At 32.3% G+C, this 16908-nt stretch overlaps 1 protein-coding gene and 1 long non-coding RNA gene across 7 annotated transcripts in view; one reads left to right on the top strand and one right to left on the bottom strand.

Moving 5' to 3' along the window:
- Positions 1-16908, bottom strand: part of PHIP (PHIP subunit of CUL4-Ring ligase complex) — a 139457-nt gene that overhangs the window by 67310 nt on the left and 55239 nt on the right. For all 5 annotated transcript variants that reach the window (XM_040474003.1, XM_040474000.1, XM_040473999.1 and 2 more), the window contains 7 exons: positions 16028-16128; positions 15897-15937; positions 15030-15128; positions 14083-14236; positions 13372-13506; positions 1432-1560; positions 42-267 (listed from right to left, as the gene is read on the bottom strand). In XM_040474003.1, coding sequence (XP_040329937.1) covers positions 42-267; positions 1432-1560; positions 13372-13506; positions 14083-14236; positions 15030-15128; positions 15897-15937; positions 16028-16128 — 885 coding nt within the window. The remainder of the gene's footprint in view (positions 1-41; positions 268-1431; positions 1561-13371; positions 13507-14082; positions 14237-15029; positions 15129-15896; positions 15938-16027; positions 16129-16908) is intronic.
- The window catches only part of LOC121029696 (uncharacterized), a 47007-nt gene that overhangs the window by 18831 nt on the left and 11268 nt on the right, over positions 1-16908 (top strand). Inside the window, exons 1-2 of one of the 2 annotated variants that reach the window (XR_005789842.1) lie at positions 2262-2422; positions 16021-16151. This is a non-coding gene — a long non-coding RNA (uncharacterized LOC121029696). Of the gene's footprint in view, positions 1-2261; positions 2423-16020; positions 16152-16908 lie in introns of those variants that run through there. The other variant, XR_005789841.1, reaches the window with a different exon arrangement.

The following is a 16908-nucleotide window of genomic DNA, read 5'->3' on the forward strand; positions in this document are numbered from 1 at the left end:
AGAAATGGAAAATTTGGCAGTCTATGAAAATGAGCATTTACCTGAGGAAGTTACTCCCATTTGAGGGATGAGTTGCTCCTCCCTACAATTTTCACGACCAGGAACTAATCTCTGATATCTTGATGGATGAGGGTTACCATCAACATCAACCAAAAAAGGAGGAGGCATGAGGTGAGGTGCTTGCTGAGTCTGTTCATCTAATACAAAGTTGTTGGCATCACGAATAAGGGGCCGATAATCACTATGAAAGAACATCTGATCTGCTATCTGTAAAAAGAAAAGACCCATAAAAGACAAGGATAACAAAAACTTATCATTGATAAATTTCTAATGGAAGGCAATGTTTTAATGTAAATCATGGTATTAAGCAACAATATAAAAGAATATTCTTGAGTTAATGGTAAAGAAATCTTTACTATATTTTTACATTAAATTTTATGATCAGAAAAGCAGCTGCTCTCAATTTTCTCTGGAACAAGGAAAAGACTGTATACATAAAACACTAACATAATTAAAGTTGTGTAATTTCAAATTAAATGGTAAAATAAAATCTAGGTATAAATCATTCAGGGGTACTATTACTTTCATAGAGCTACCATGCATTATCTTATTTTTTAAATTATTAAACAGTAATTGTTTTAGCATTTTGCAAGAGGAAATCACTCAATGAATATATTTCTTGAATTAAACTCTAATGCAATCACTTATACAATTTAAGAAAACTCTTAAGTATACTGTACATGTGACTTATATTAACCTAAAAATCAACATGACAAGATTTTCCAAGAGTTAATAAGCATTTTCGCTAAAGAATTTTTTTTTTAAATTAACACAAAATTATTAACATGAACTCATGCCTGACACATCTGTAACTTCACAATTTTACTGATTTGGTATTTCTTAAACTATGACCTATTCAACTTTTAAGTCTTTTAATCAATGAACTTAAATAGGCTCTTTAGTATTTAAAAATATTAGCTACATCAGTGGGTCATACATTTTTGGGAATCATATAAAAGCTACAGATTTTTACCCCAGGTAAATAAATGTATTTTATCCATATAGATAAAACATTTTACATAATTTCAGAGTCTCTCTATGGACAACCTCTCTCACGCTCAGCTTTAGAATTACAAGCTAGATTGCTCTAGCAACCTAAGTAAAAAGTTATTCTTTATGAAATATAGACTGAATAAAATATTATCTAATGTCTATTACAGAGAAGAGGAATTTAACAACTGCTATGTTCACTGAAACTTAAGTCTCTAGAATACTGAAAATATGATTCCTAAAGCATAAATGATGCTTACCCACCCCTGAAGAAGAAATACAACCCCTAAGCATCCACAGATTAAAAAAAAAAAAACAAAAACAAAGAGAAGAATAATAATAATCATCATCATCATCATCATCATCATCATCATACTCTACCTTGTCATATTTGCTACTGGAGCCAAAACCAAAAATTAGAAGATGTCCATGAGAGTCTGTGCATGCAAAATGCTGACCATCAGGAGAGCATTTGCAGTCAAATACTGCACCATGTCCTTGGCCTTCAATCTGAAATATATTTAACCAACAATCAGAAAGGTACCATTAAAATAAAAAGACTGGTCATTACTGTTACTAAAATTTTATGGTAAAAGATATGTAAAAGTATACATCCCAATGAAGTGAAGATTAAGTATAACACAGTACAGTAACAAAATTTGTGAATATTCATGAAAAGTGCCAGATTAATAGCCTTGAAAAACAAAGTGTTTTCTTTATGCACACACAGACCAGACACAATTCAAGAAATAAAACATCAATCTCCCCCACCCATAGAATTCTGCTTCATGTCTTTAAGCCACATTTAAAATGTAATTGCACCTTGCATTCCATCTTATCTGCATTTAATCAAGCCCTTTCAGCAAAGGCTGACAATGTGTAGTAACTGTAGCGATTTTTTCTTAACTCTTGGAAGTAGTAGCCAGAGATTATTGTTCACAAGACACTAAATTTTTTCCTTTTGGTAATAAATTCCCTTGATGGTCTGACTCATCTTTTAAATGGTGAATTTCAAAGGTTAAAGAAAAGGTTTTTTTTACCTGATAATTGTTTTCTGTTTTCCAGTTCCATTAATCCAGAACGAATGGGTTTCTCCCTGCAACCTGTCAATCAAACAGAGGTGGCCAATCACCACTCTGAATTTTTTTTGCTCTCAGTGCTTCTTCAGACTATGTTCCAGTTGAAAACTTCTTTAGCAGTGTTCTGAAAGAGGTAAAAGTTCTACCCTATCTAAAGCACATCTAGGGACTGAATTTCAGAAAACAACTAAAATAGGGAGTCGACTCCCTAACAAATAACAACTAAGGATGATTTTCAACAAATGCGATTGGATTTCTGGATTAGCAGAATCGGAACACACACACATTATCAGGTAAGAAATACCTCCTCTCTGTTCCGGTATCCACTGATCTAGAACAACTGAATTGTACTAGTACTATCCCAATATTCCAGGAAATGCTTAGAGAAGAGAGAAATGGTAATTTTCTTTCTTTAGTGTTAAAAATATGGCATAGGGATGGATGTGTAGTTCACCCAAAATGGAAGTGAAATTAAAATTCAGAAGAAAAGTTAATTTCTCAAGGAAAGTTTGCATTGTGGTCAAAAGAGAAACTATCACTCTAAAAGAAAGGGCTCTGCCTAAGAAGTTAACATAATATCACAAATGGGACTGACTCAAAAAGAAAGCTAGTTTTTCTTCAGCTTTTTGAAAAGAAGGAAAGAGACCACTGGTGTTTATTAATGTTTTGGATAGTAGTAATAATGGGAAAGAAATAAGAATTTTCTTAAAATTAATCATATGAAAATTGGTAAACTTACCTAATGACTAATACACTTAAAGATTTACCATACAAGGAAGAAAATGGTTATGAAGAAGGTTGGAGGATAAGACAGTAGAGAAAGGGAACTGATTCCAAGTCTTGCTTAAAACTATTCAAAAAGAGAAAGAATAGAATGATTTCTCCTAAGTAGCATACAAGCATTAGGAGATACACACATCTTAGTATATGCCAAAAATGAAAGACTACAAAAAAAGAAGTGTCAGGGTTCAGGTCTTTCTTTTTCAATGTTTTCTGACCAAATAAAAAGTTACACAAACTATTATAAGCAAGTAACCACTTGAAAAAGTTTACCTCTAGACAGAATTTCATATAAAAAATTCAAGACAATTCAAATTGCCTTGGCAATTGTTAGATGTTTTATCTCAGTTCATTCCAAATTTCACAAAAAATGAAAGTGAAAACAAAAAAGCAACTACTTTATAAATCTACTCTATTATAATAAATGCTCCCCAAAATGTAACACTATTATTTTAAGTCTAAGTTTACAATTCTAAGTACACAGCAGAACAGAGGAAGAGATCTGAAAGAAGTCTGATCAGCAATGACAAGGGATATTTAATAGATGTTCATAAGCATGGTATCCTTTACATGTTTAGGCAACCCTACTCTACACATTTTCTTTCCTTTTCTTTTTTTTCTTTTTTTTTTTTTTTTTGTGGAGTGGGCTGTATGACGATTAATCAACCCTATTTCCATTTAATCTACCAATGTTGCCACATTTATAGTTAGTAGATCTCTAAAAGAATAATTGGGAGATGTGGAACTTATAAAATTCTAAAGAAGCAAAGAAAAAAATCAGTCCTACTGAGGGTCACTGTCTTTCCTATATAACACATGATGTTTGAATATGTCAGGACAGTACCAATTTTCTTGGTTTAAGGCATCTGTTATGACTTTCATACGGACAAAATAAAAGTATATTTCCAGAACATCAGAAAAAAGTAAAAGCACATTATCTGGCTTAACCATTATTCATTAAAGAAGGCATTGAAAGAATCTACTCATGAATCAGAAAAGGTGTCCATAACCTTATTAAAATGCCAAATTTATCTTTAGTAACTGCTCCTCAGAATATAATCATCACACAACTATAAAATGCAGACTAGGCTCTCCAGCTGATACAAAGTAGAAAAATTATTTTACTTTTCCTATATAACCACACTGTAACTGTTTTTATGCTATGGTTAAGTAAGCCAACCAAAAAAGAAAGTTACGTATTTCTCTCTGAAAAATGATTTCACCTTAAATCAGGCTGAAAGTATTTCTAAGAATTCCCAAAGGGGGAAAAAAAAATAAGGCACTATTTGAATATTCATGTGCAACTAGAAAACAATGAAGCTTCTATTCAAAAACCAAAAGGATGAAAATATCTTCTCTATCCATATTAAAGTTATATGGGCCTATCATAAAACTAAATGTACTGACCAAGAATAAGTCAACATAAAATTTAATACAGCACGTAACTTATGCTAGTATTTGATGTATGTTGTAGAAAATTAAAAATGGAAAGGAATAATAAGAGAAGAATTTTCAAAGTAAATTTTGGATGAACTACTCCTAATAAAATCAAGCATGCTTAAGAAACATTTGGAACATATGTAAATACAGACCACATAATAAAACTCATACACATTAAATCACAATAAAGAGAGCTGAGAAAATCCAAGAGATGGTATTTACCAGTAAGTGCAAAAATTTCAAAAGAACAGGAGTTAAAATAAAAAATTTATTATGCAATTATGATACAGAAGTCATTCTGTTTTATTTTTAAAGCAAGAGATAAAAGGATTAGATGAGTTAAAATAATAATAATTCCTTTGTTAGGGAAATTCTCATTACTGACCAAAGAATTCTCGAAATATTTCCAAGAAATGAGGAGTACTATTTAGAGGTTTACACTGAATTTAAAATAATACAAAAACTTATGAGCGAAAAGCCATGATGATGACAGAACTGTCATATTTAATGAAGAATACTAGTATCTTTTTTAAGGCAGAATACTATCCACAACTACCAATGTAATTTTTGTGAAATAGAATGATGAATAATTAAAGGAGACAGAGAAATGAGGCCTAAGACCTAAGAGACTTTTCTGGTTATTGGCAAATCACTTAATCTCTCTGCGATAGAGATAATTTAAATGATCGCCAAAGTCCTACCCAGTTCTAAAATTCTAACATCTGATATTCAGGAAGACTTTTTGGAAAAATTAGACAAATCTGGAAATGAGGTATATAGTAAAAGCACTACAATGCAGACTAAAATTACAGAGTCTAAATTACATCAATCATGAAGAATATACACACAGGTGAATATGAGAAGTATGCAGTCGTGGAGAAACTCAACATAATTCAAGAATGTTAAAAATATGGGCTATCTTGGGGCGCCTGGGTGGCTCAGTCGGTTGAGTGTCCGACTTCGGCTCAGGTCATGATCTCACAGCTCCTGATTTCGAGCCCTGCGTCGGGCTCTGTGCTGACAGCTCACAGCCTGGAGCCTGCTTCGGATTCTGTGTCTCCCTCTCCTTCTGCCCCTAACCCACTCACTGTCTCTGTAACTGCCTCTGTCTCTCTCAAAAATAAACATTATTTATTTTTGACTGTGCTGTCTCTGTCTCTCTCAAAAATAAACATTAAAAAAAATTTTTTTTAAAATATGGGCTATCTTAAGCAGAATCGTCCTGTTAAGGAATTATTCCAGGTTTATGACCAGGGTCAGGTTTTTTGTTTTGTTTTGTTTTTTGCCTCATTCATTTTAAAACTATTCCACTGTTTAGAAGGGAGCATCTTACCTAGAAATACTCCATAATTGAAATTATGAATCTTTAAACATCCTAACGATTCTGTGATACAGACTCATCCCAGGAATAAAATAGCTGGAAAACAGAACTTATGCTAAGAATTATCCTTAGAAAGTCCTTATGTATAAAGAACTTTTAGAGTTTATCTACCAGGGAAGAAATAAACTTAATTAAGAAAGTATACTAAATACTGAAGACAGACACTATCATACATATGCCTAAAATATGCTTTGGCCACTTTAATCATTATGATGGTTACAGTGCAAACAAAAAACAGATCTTCAGGGAAATTACCCACACTGTAATAGGCTAGGTAGGTGTCATCACATTACTTTAAAGACCATTAGCAAATGAATGTTTCCTTTAATATCGAAAATTCTTTAATGTATAAACATTATTAAATATGAATTAAAGGTAACTGTTCAGAGTGCTAAGATAATAAATTTATATAAAAAAGGAAACTGCTGTAACTATCTTGATAGAACCAGTAGATACATAAAAGTGATTTTGAAGAATGAGCTCTAATTTTCATCAAAGGAACATTTCTTATCAAAATAAATAACTAATCTTCAAATTTAACAGCATTCTGCTTACCCATATTCTGATTTCACTGAGGGCTGTAATATTATTCATGAGTCTTCCTTGTAATCTGTTCTCCTCCTTAGGCCTCTGACATAATATTAGCATGGTATCTTTCTAACACACTCTTTAAAGATTATGATCTCTTCTCCATTTGCTAAATAGGACTATATTTTAAAAGTTTAGCTGTAAGCCCTCTACACTGCTCTATCTCCATGAGGTAAACAGCGTTCTACATGGAAGATTTCAACATCTCTTTCCATTCCTAGCCCTTCTAAGTATTCTATATTCAATTGCTGGCTGGCCATTTCCACATAGATCTCCAACACTACATCATAATAAACATAAAGATGAGCTAAAAGAAATCAGTTTTTCTTCACATAACTCATATTTCCATTAATATCATTTTTTCAATGCAACCTGGGGTACACTCCCAACATATTTATTAAATTTTCCAGCACTCTCCAGCCCTAATCCTTCTATCAGTCACAAAACTCCAAGTCTTATACACATTTTTCTTTCACTAATTTTCTACTACCTTAACCCCTATAAATTTTCATTATGATTTCAATGATAAAAGTAGTTATCCCCCAACCTATTCAACTTCACACCTGAAATACTACTACTGGCAATCAAACCTTTTCCCTTGTTTCTGAAGTATAATTTATGAAAATCCCACCATGTTAACTATTCTTTTTACGCTTACAAGGTAATACGAGGCCATCAACAATCCACCTCAACTTACACTTTTCAGCTTGTCATCCACTTTTCAAAATCTATTCCAGACAACCATTCTAAATTACATCTTAACATATCTTACTTGGTTATTTATAATATTCCTTTCATTTATAAAATTAAGTATCTTTCTTAATGACTCAATTTTTATTTTTCAAGCCATAATTCCAATTCTTTTCCTCAAAAAAACGGTTTCTGAACATCCATCCTGAAGTGATCCTTACACATCTTCAGATATAACAATTCTCTTTTCTCACATGCCATGCTACCACTGCCGGCTAAAAACAAGGAATGTCTTATTCTTCTTTGTGGTCCCCATATTTTGTGCTAATGCACAAAATACTCAAATGTTTGCTAATCAAAGTGTCTTCCATGTGTAGTTTACATACTTCCCTGTATAACTATCAAATCTCCAAAACCCTTGTGACAGTAATTCATAGACCATGTCAAAGAATTACATAAAAGTAATCCACTAAATATAATACAGTATGACAAGCTAGAGAGACAAACTCACATTCATGGCAACAAATTTTAAGATATGTTTTTGATACCAAAGATGAGAAAGAGACAGAATCTAGAGAACCGGAGAAACCTGAAAAAAAAGTGACAATAAAGTTTATACTCAGAAGACTGAAGGTAATTCCTTACCCAGGGAGGCTGAAACAAGGACTGGAAGCATCAAAGAATCCTTTTAACATAGAGTGCAGATATATGGCATCTTGTTAGATGATGATAGATAGGTAATGAATGAGATGGAAGGATGAAAGCAAAAAAGGAAGGAGAAGAGAGAAGGAGAAAAAGAGAGAAAGATTTATCTTGAAATCTTGATTCACAAGAGAACACAATACGAGATTGCCTATTTTGAGCTTCTCTTTCTCCCTTTCCTAGATATATGCAGCTACAACTGTCTAAAACTAAATTAGAGGTCACACTGAGAACATATTGTCAGAAGTATGCATGTGCAAAAATTCTGAGTGGTGGATTGGCAGCCTCTGCTTGTTTGGAACGTTGCAAGGAGAAATATATTGTTCTGGATTAGTGGACACTGGAACATTTTTTTAAAAATCTCAAGTAAAAGAAAGGTTAATTATAAAAATAAGGAAAATTTTAATTAAATAAATAAAAATTGTTATTTGGAATTTACTCATGAAACAACAAAAGTAAAGCAAAACTCAAATTCAGTAAATTGCTGTCTAGAAAGAGACATTGTACTCTTCAATTAAAATCAAAACCAGATAAGAGGCAACAAACTACAGCTTTGAGTAACATGAGAGAAACAGAATGATATGAAAAGAGAACGTCATAGACACAGCTAGGAATAATACGGAGAAAAGGAAGGGAACAGAAAAGATAAAAGCACCAGAAACATGAGGAAAGCTACTAATGTGGGGTCTACAATCCCACTTCAAACAGCTTTTATTTACTTTCTAAGAATCAAATCAAACTAAGAAATTTGAAAGTCCCCTTTCAAATTAACTTATTGTTCATTTAAACTTGTAGTTAAAACGTAGTTATACTGTGTGAATTTAAGGGGAAAAGGGCTAAAACAACTTTATATTTAGGACCATCTATGGTTATATTAAACTCTCAAACTTGCTTACCTCTTTCAGGAAATGGGAATAGTACAAAATCCTTTAAATTCAGTTCAAGGAGTTTGCACACATTTTCAAGTTATTTCTGGGAACAATTTATCTGCCTTTTAACATTTAATTGAAGTTTCAGAGCCTTTAAACTAGAGTTTAGAACACCTCTCATTAAAACACATCTATACTAGGCTTGCTAAACAACGCCTGAATAGTTTGGAATATTCTTAATATATACTGTCTTCAACAAAATACCCAAATACACTTTTATCCTGAATATATATATGATATAGGTATATAAGGTCTGTTCAACTAGAACATGAATAATTGTCACAGTTTTTAGAGGAATGTAGACAAGTAAAGCTTAAGGGCTAAAATTTATATATATTTTTAAAGAAAATAAAGTTGTCTTCTAATCATCTCTACAATATTCTTTACTTTCATTCTCTGGTTCATTTAAAAAAAAAAAAAAAAAAAAAGGAGGGGTGCCTGGGTGGCTAAGTCAGTTGAGCATCTGGCTCTTGATTTTGGCTCAGGTCATGATTCCAGGGTTGTGGGACTGAGGTCTGTGTAAGTGTTGAGCCTGCTTAGGATTCTCTCTCTCTCTCTCTCTCTCTCTCTCTCTCAGCCCCTGTACCCCACTTGTGTGCTCTCTCAAATACAATAATAATAATAATAATAATAATAATAATAAAGAAAGGTTCCAGGTTTCTTCCTCATATACTTTTCCAACAAATGCTATTGAATGTTTAAGATTATTTTTTTTTATTTTTTTTTTATTTTTTTTTTTCAACGTTTTTTTATTTTTTTTATTTTTGGGACAGAGAGAGACAGAGCATGAACGGGGGAGGAGCAGAGAGAGAGGGAGACACAGAATCGGAAACAGGCTCCAGGCTCTGAGCCATCAGCCCAGAGCCTGATGCGGGGCTCGAACTCACGGACCGCGAGATCGTGACCTGGCTGAAGTCGGACGCTTAACCGACTGCGCCACCCAGGCGCCCCAAGATTATTTTATTTTTAAAGATGAGACAACGGTGGGGGGGGTGTTACAAGGAACATGAACTGTCTATTCTACTTCATGCTCTGTTATCTCTTTTCACTTGTCATATACTTCTTGTATGTAACAAAAGCAAACCTAACACCCACCCACCCCTAATTGCTTTTTCATTCAAATCTTCCATTAAGAGGAAAGCTAGTAGTAAAAATAAGCAAGGTAACTCCATCACTTTTTCTAGACAATACCACTAGCAGGTTAAGAATCTTTTTATTAAATTTTGAAATGAAATAAATTAGGGGGTTTTATGGGCAAAGAAGTAATTAACTCTTTATCTCAATTCTTAATTTCAAACCTTGTTTACAAATTTAGGTGGTCCTAAAATAAAGTGTCAGATTTTTAAAAGTATAAGTCAAGGCTTGATACGGGGGGGGGGGGGGGGGAAGTAATTAGAATATTTATCAGAATGACAAGTATCCGTGCAATATTAATACATCAATGCCTCATACTTTAAATTTATTAAATGTATATATAATTTTATTAAAATGTACTTACTCCATGCCAAACATAGGCATTTACAAAACTCAACTTTTCCCCCATGAAAGGCATTTTTGATGACGTAGAATTTTTGACTATGTATAAAATTTCAAAAAAAGTTTAATTTTTGTAATAGGTAAAAAGGGACAGTAAAATGCTGATTAACACGTAATAATTATTTGTTACATGATTTCAAAACTTCTTACAAAGGTATGATGAATTTCAAGTGGAAAATCAAAGTATCATAAAAAAGAAAAACCAGTATTAAAGTATTCTCAAAATATAATTGATAAAAACCTGCATCTTAAAGAATTATATATACATTTTTTTTTCTTTTAAAGGCAGTTTACATGCCGTATTTTCAAGCTGTATATCTGTTTAATGGTGATTTTTTTCTTCATGTTGTAAAGCTTTGATTTTAAAACTCACATGAAATATTATGTAGCCCTAATAATACTTCTTCTAAACTTTTACCAGTTCTAGTCTAAACAGTGAGTATTCCACTAGAATTATTCACCCTTAAAAGAGGTCTTCCAAGGCACGCTATAAATACTTCCTCTAGAGAGCACTAAAAAATTATTTACTAGGTCGAACTTATGATTACTGGTACAATTTAATATTAGAGTTTGAATTTGTACTTCTTCAACTTTTATGGTATTTTAGTAACTGAAAAAATGACTGACTTGCTACACAGAGCTAAATAGTTATAACTACTATAACCAAAATGCTACCTTCATGATAGTGGACAGTGAACACAAGCTTCTACTCTCCCCTCAAATTGTTTTTATTTTAATAGCAATGCTGGATGCTTTATCTTCCATCTGTCCATAGATAAAACAAACAATGAAATGAACAAAAAAGCAAAGAGCAAAAAGCAGGGAGGGCACTTAGAGAACTTATAAATGAAGAGACAGAAAAAAATCATCAAGCTAAACTTTAAGATCTCAAATGATCTACTCAGAGTTAATACCATTATAAAAACATCTCCTCCAGGTGACATATCACTAACTAGGTAGATGTGGAAGTTAGCTGTGCAATGGCCAACCATTAACTAGAGTTATTAAGAACACAGTAACAATGGACCAAAAAATACGGGTTTAAAACCCCAAGTTCCCCTGTAACAGGTGTGTGACCTAGATAAACCTGGGCAAAGCAATTCATCTCTGTACAGTTTCTCCATTCATAAAACCAGTAATAATAAAATCTACTGTTGATGGTATTACAAAGTTTTCATGAAAACCAAATGAGGTAATACACAGAAGTATTTTGGAAGTCATTAAAAATCATGCAAAAAATTAAAAGGAGTATCTTTATTTTAATTAGATAAAATGCAGTTCATTTTCTAGTTTTTTAAGTGCAGGATATATTTTTAATCCTTTTTAGTCTATGTTTTGTCTTTCTCAATTTGAGTATTCTATGGATACCATCCAATCTACTTATTACATAAAGTTGTTTCTTCTGCCCTTTAGAGACTTTTCCCTTATTCTTGGAACAGGAAAAATATCCTTATCTAAAACTCTTAAAACAATTTTTAAGGCAATAATGTTAACTAAATCCCTTAGTTAATTTCAAAGACTATGCAATATAGTATGTCTGACTTCAATTCCCGGCTACATCACTTATTTGTAATGGTCTAAGAGCAAATCACTTAAGTCTCAATGTATTCCAATTTTTATAACATAAGGTGGAATATTAGTGTGATCAACTTACCTGAACAGGAAAAATTCACCTTTGTAGCTTAAAGGTGAAAGCAGTATTCAAGTATGAGATAAAACTTTCCCCCCAAACACTCAATTAACCCACCAATGCCTTTTGAAAATATGAAATTACAAAAAAAAAAAAAGTCACTAAAATATATGTATAGGCCACAAATTGTTTTCTTTTGAAGCTATAAAGACAAATTGAGAAAATAGTATTTTTATTTAAACAGAGATGCCTCAAAAAAGAGCAAACCAGAAACACAAGGATAGAAAAGAAAGAATTCTTTACCAGCATATTTAAGGATTTGCTTTAAAAAAAAAAAACTCTCTATACACATATCACTAAGGAAATCCACCTGTCACTAAAAATTGTACTCCAAATAATTAGCAGTCTTTTTAGAAAAATAAGAATTTGACAAATCTTAAGTTCTTACCTTATGTACACTAAGGTATATCAATAAAGGCAGGTAACTGAATTCCTTCACTAATAATGCTTTTATCTTCTTATTCCTTCCTCTGACTTTTTAATTACTTCTTACTATGTAGAACTTTACTATGATTATCAATGAAGTATAGTATCACCTTCATGAAATTTTTTCACAAAACATGGCATTTCACAAACGACACTTTGAGGTTTTTTTCTTTTCAAAATAACTGACTGTACACACTATTAATTGTACCTTTTCATGACTCATTACAAGAGGCTTCCATAATTGATTAAAAAAAATCTAAACATGCTGAAATAGTAGAAATAAATGTTTTTCTTTTTCCTTTTGTTGAAAGGTATCCCTAATACCTAGGAAGTAGATGTTTTAAAAAGTGACGATAAACAGCAGTATTTGAAGAAAACTTCATACAGTGGTTAGAGACAAGTGGAAAACACTGCACAATAAGCTACATATATACTGAGCAAATTATACTAAAAATTTACATAAGAAGCAAAATTTGGAGGGGAAAGGGCTTAAACACAATAAATATCTAACATACTACAATTCGATGATAAAAGACAAGAAAGCCTTTAATCTGGCTCTAATTTTAAAATGGGTGCATTGGGGCAGTGCCTGGATGAGTCAGTTGGAAGAGCATGACACTCTTGATACCAGGGTCATTAGTCAAAGCCTCATGTGGGGTATAGCGATTACCTAAATAAAACTTTATAAAACAAATAAAATGGGTGTACTGGAATAAAACTGTGCACAAGAGGGCTGCTGAAGTACACTAACACAATATATTTATAATTTCTTAACATGGTTTTCCAAACTTTTTTCTAATCTATATTATTTTGTATCTTTCTACTTGTGAGTTTCTCAAAGTATCACTCTTAAAACTATTTTAGAAACCAAATTAGTTATCACCAATATACATGTACTGTTAATATGCACAATTTTCTTTTAAATTTAACACCTAAATATAAGTGTAGAATACAGAATTGTTTTTTGAAACTTAAAGGCAAAAAAAGGTCTAAATAAACTCCTAAATGGATTTCCTTTGTGATATGCAGAGTACCTGCATGAAGTCCCCAAATCTTTAAAATGAAGAGACTGATAATTACCATATTGAAGTAAGATCGAATTTTGACTCCTCTTGCCAGATCCCACACTATCACATTTCCATCGTGACCAGCAGAAAAGAGAACTCTCGGATCGAACGGGTGTGGCTCAAGGACAAATACCTCATCTTCATGACCCTGAAATATTTTTGAAGTTGCACAGAATTATGAATTTAAAAAAGAAAATTCAATCAAACATCAATATGGCAACATGTCTAGAATCTGAATTCTAAGAATTATTAAAGTGGCAAAAATCTTCAAATTTGTCAATGTATAATAATGAAGCTGAGCTAATACCACTATTCAGGGCTTTGCTATCATTTAGTGAAACCTGAGAATACTACTGATGCAGCCCTACGTATTAAAGAACAGCAAGTCTGATGGCTCGGAGCCTGGACCCTGTTTCTGATTCTGTGTCTCCCTCTCTCTCTGCCCCTCCCCCGTTCATGCTCTGTCTCTCTCTGTCCCCAAAAAAATAAATAAACGTTAAAAAAAAAAAAAATTAAAAAAAAAGAACAGCAAGAATTTCGATTTCCAAGTCAAACTGCTTAACTACATTTTAAAATTATTTCTAATCTCCCACAAAGACCTGTTATCCATCTAGCAAGATTTTTTGGCTAACTTTTTTTATAAAAGACTTTAGTCCTCAATGAAAATATTCCATTCTATAATAAGCTTCATTATACCAAATAAAAATGAGTTTTTTTTCCTCACCATCAGGACATGAATTAGTTGACCGGTGTAAGAATTCCAAACTTTCAGAGTCATGTTATTAACTGCAGTTATAACTGTATTGTCATGTCGATCCCACGCTACCATAGTTACTTTCATTTTTGTGATTTTATCTTCTATCCCTTGAAGGTTTTGGCTGAAAGTGATGGAGGCAGTATTTGTTTACACCAATATTATTTATTAAAATACTATTATGACAAAAACCTAAATGTGTTTTCTTATAATCTATATTTAAGTTCATTACATGAATAACTATCACTTAACAGCAATTAAGAATAATCTGTATCAACAAAGAATGAGCGCAAAAACACTGCACTGAGTCAGCAAACACCCAGGATTTCAGCACTCCTAAGCCCTTAGTAATAGATGACCTTGAACATGTTATTACTGCTTTAACTCTATCTGGATCCAAGAATTCTATGCCATGCAGCTCACTCTCCATCTTCTGCTGCTGTCATGCCCCGCTAATTGCTTTGCTCTCCCATCCACCTGAGACCACTACATATAAATATAGAATTATTTATTAAATATTAAAACCAAAATAATAGTTACAAAGTGTAATATAATTTCTCTGGGCTGGAGAAAACCACTAGATACACTACATCATCTCTCTGTGACAGATTAACACTAGAATATGTTCTACTTTTTAAAGAAAACTAGGAGTATTCCTGTAGTACTATCATCATCTTCATAAATCAAACTGAAAAAGTCATTAATGCAGATCTTTGTGTATATATATGGCAATAAATAATTTTAGAAATATCCCCTTTCCATCTCCAGTAACACCTCTAGTTATTACAGAAAAGTAATCATTTTAACATAGATTATGACATATGTTTCTATAGGCTGAGAGTCACACCTGCCTGTAATACAGCATACTTTAAATGATCTACCTATATTTATGTAATATTTCAAATTCGATCTCTTACCCTGCCGGACGAGTAGCCATATCCAACAAAATGCTCTTCCATTCTCTTCGTTTAAATTGCCAAATACGTGCTGTCCCATCACGGCTCCCACTCACAAATCTGAATTAAAGGAAACCCACCCCCCCCAAAAAAAAAACACATGTACTTTACTAAATGAATTTTTCCAGAGCTGTTTTTCAAAATACTAAAAGACAGACTCATCTTTATTTACACAGCATTCTAATATAATACAGATTACTCTCTGTCAGATATTCTCTACTAAATTAACAACTTCTGCAACTTAACGGGCTTTTAAAACTTTATATACATATTCTAATGTGTATGGCTAGGTCACAAAAGGACATTCAAAAGGGATTCAAGGCCACCATTTACTACCTTACAAATAAAATGAGTATTTTCCAATGGAAAAATACTGATTTTCCTCTCAATGTTAAAGAACTTGACTTCTTTTACTCAAGGTAAAAGGTACTTAGGAATAGCTTTCTTTCATTTTCAAATAAGAACCTGGGAAAATTTACAAAACATCATTTATCTTCAGTAATTAGTTCTGTCTCAAATATTACATTATGATACATTTCCAAACTCTACTAAGTTTCCCTACACTTTGATATCTATAGAAAATAATATAGGGTGGATAAAAGTCCCTATTGTTAAAAGTGCCCAAATAAACTAACATTTATAGAAATAAAACATAAGACCTGTTCTCACATGCATGTGAAGGCTATAGTCACTCTTCAGTGTAACTGCTCAAGATCCTTATTTTAGTAGCTAAGTTGTATACAGTTCTAATTAAAATCTGACTGTAGGAAATGTATTTGATAACTTTAAAACTGGAATTAAATTTACAAACAAAAATAATTATTTTACCTGTTACTAGTGTTGGAAAACTGGATACTGTCAACTTTGTCCTACATATAAAGAGATAAAAAAAAATCCTGAATATGAACTGTTAAACTCATTTAAATTGTACCTATCTTATTCTTTTTATCAGTACTTACAGTATGGAACTCCAATTCTGATATTTTCTCTGGCTGACCTGATCCAAAAAAATAAACCCGAATAATATGATCCGTGCTTCCTGTGGCCAGAAACATGCCACCTGAGGAGTAGGAGCAAACATTTGTGAGTAAAACACTTTCAAAACCACTGAAAATAAAATGCAAGCAATATTACCATAATATATACTGATGATTAATATTTTACTCTAAAACTATGCATATTTATCCTAAGCATAAAAATTACATCTAAAACTGAACTTCATGAACTTAAAATACATTTAACTAGCACAGCTTTAACTAAGATGCATTTTCAATATTTACAGATTTCCACTACAAATCATTTCATTAAGTGATTACATAATTCTTTGTTAAAATTTATTACCCTCCCTAGAAAACATGCCCTTTAACTCTACTGAAGTCCCTCTCTTGCCACATTTCCTATGTTAAAATCTATCAAACTTTTAGGGCCCAATTTCTTCAATGGGCTGTCTTTGCCACCCTGCAATCAAATGAGCCTGCTATCCTCTGAACTCTTATTAAGACTTTGTCTGTAATACATACATTCTACTTTACATTACAGTTATTTATATAGCAATTTGCTCTCTCCACTTTGAATCAATATTCTCCTACAGTGCTGAAAACAGTGCTGTATATAACTCCTTACAGAGTACTCTGAAATCATGTATAAAGCCTGTAATTGTGTTATTACGAAAAGGAAAATGGTCTTCATGGCAGTAGAAGTGGAAATCTAGAAGTTAGAAATTAAACACGTTTGGATATTAATATGGAAAAAACAGATTTATGTCATTAGTATGCTATCACTTATCTAAGGAACTACTGCTATTCACAATTATGAATTGAAAAGACAAGTAAAACTCGAA

This window comes from Herpailurus yagouaroundi, unplaced genomic scaffold (genome assembly GCF_014898765.1).
Source record: "Herpailurus yagouaroundi ecotype Mexico unplaced genomic scaffold, PumYag 139, whole genome shotgun sequence".
Lineage (NCBI taxonomy): Eukaryota > Metazoa > Chordata > Mammalia > Carnivora > Felidae > Herpailurus > Herpailurus yagouaroundi.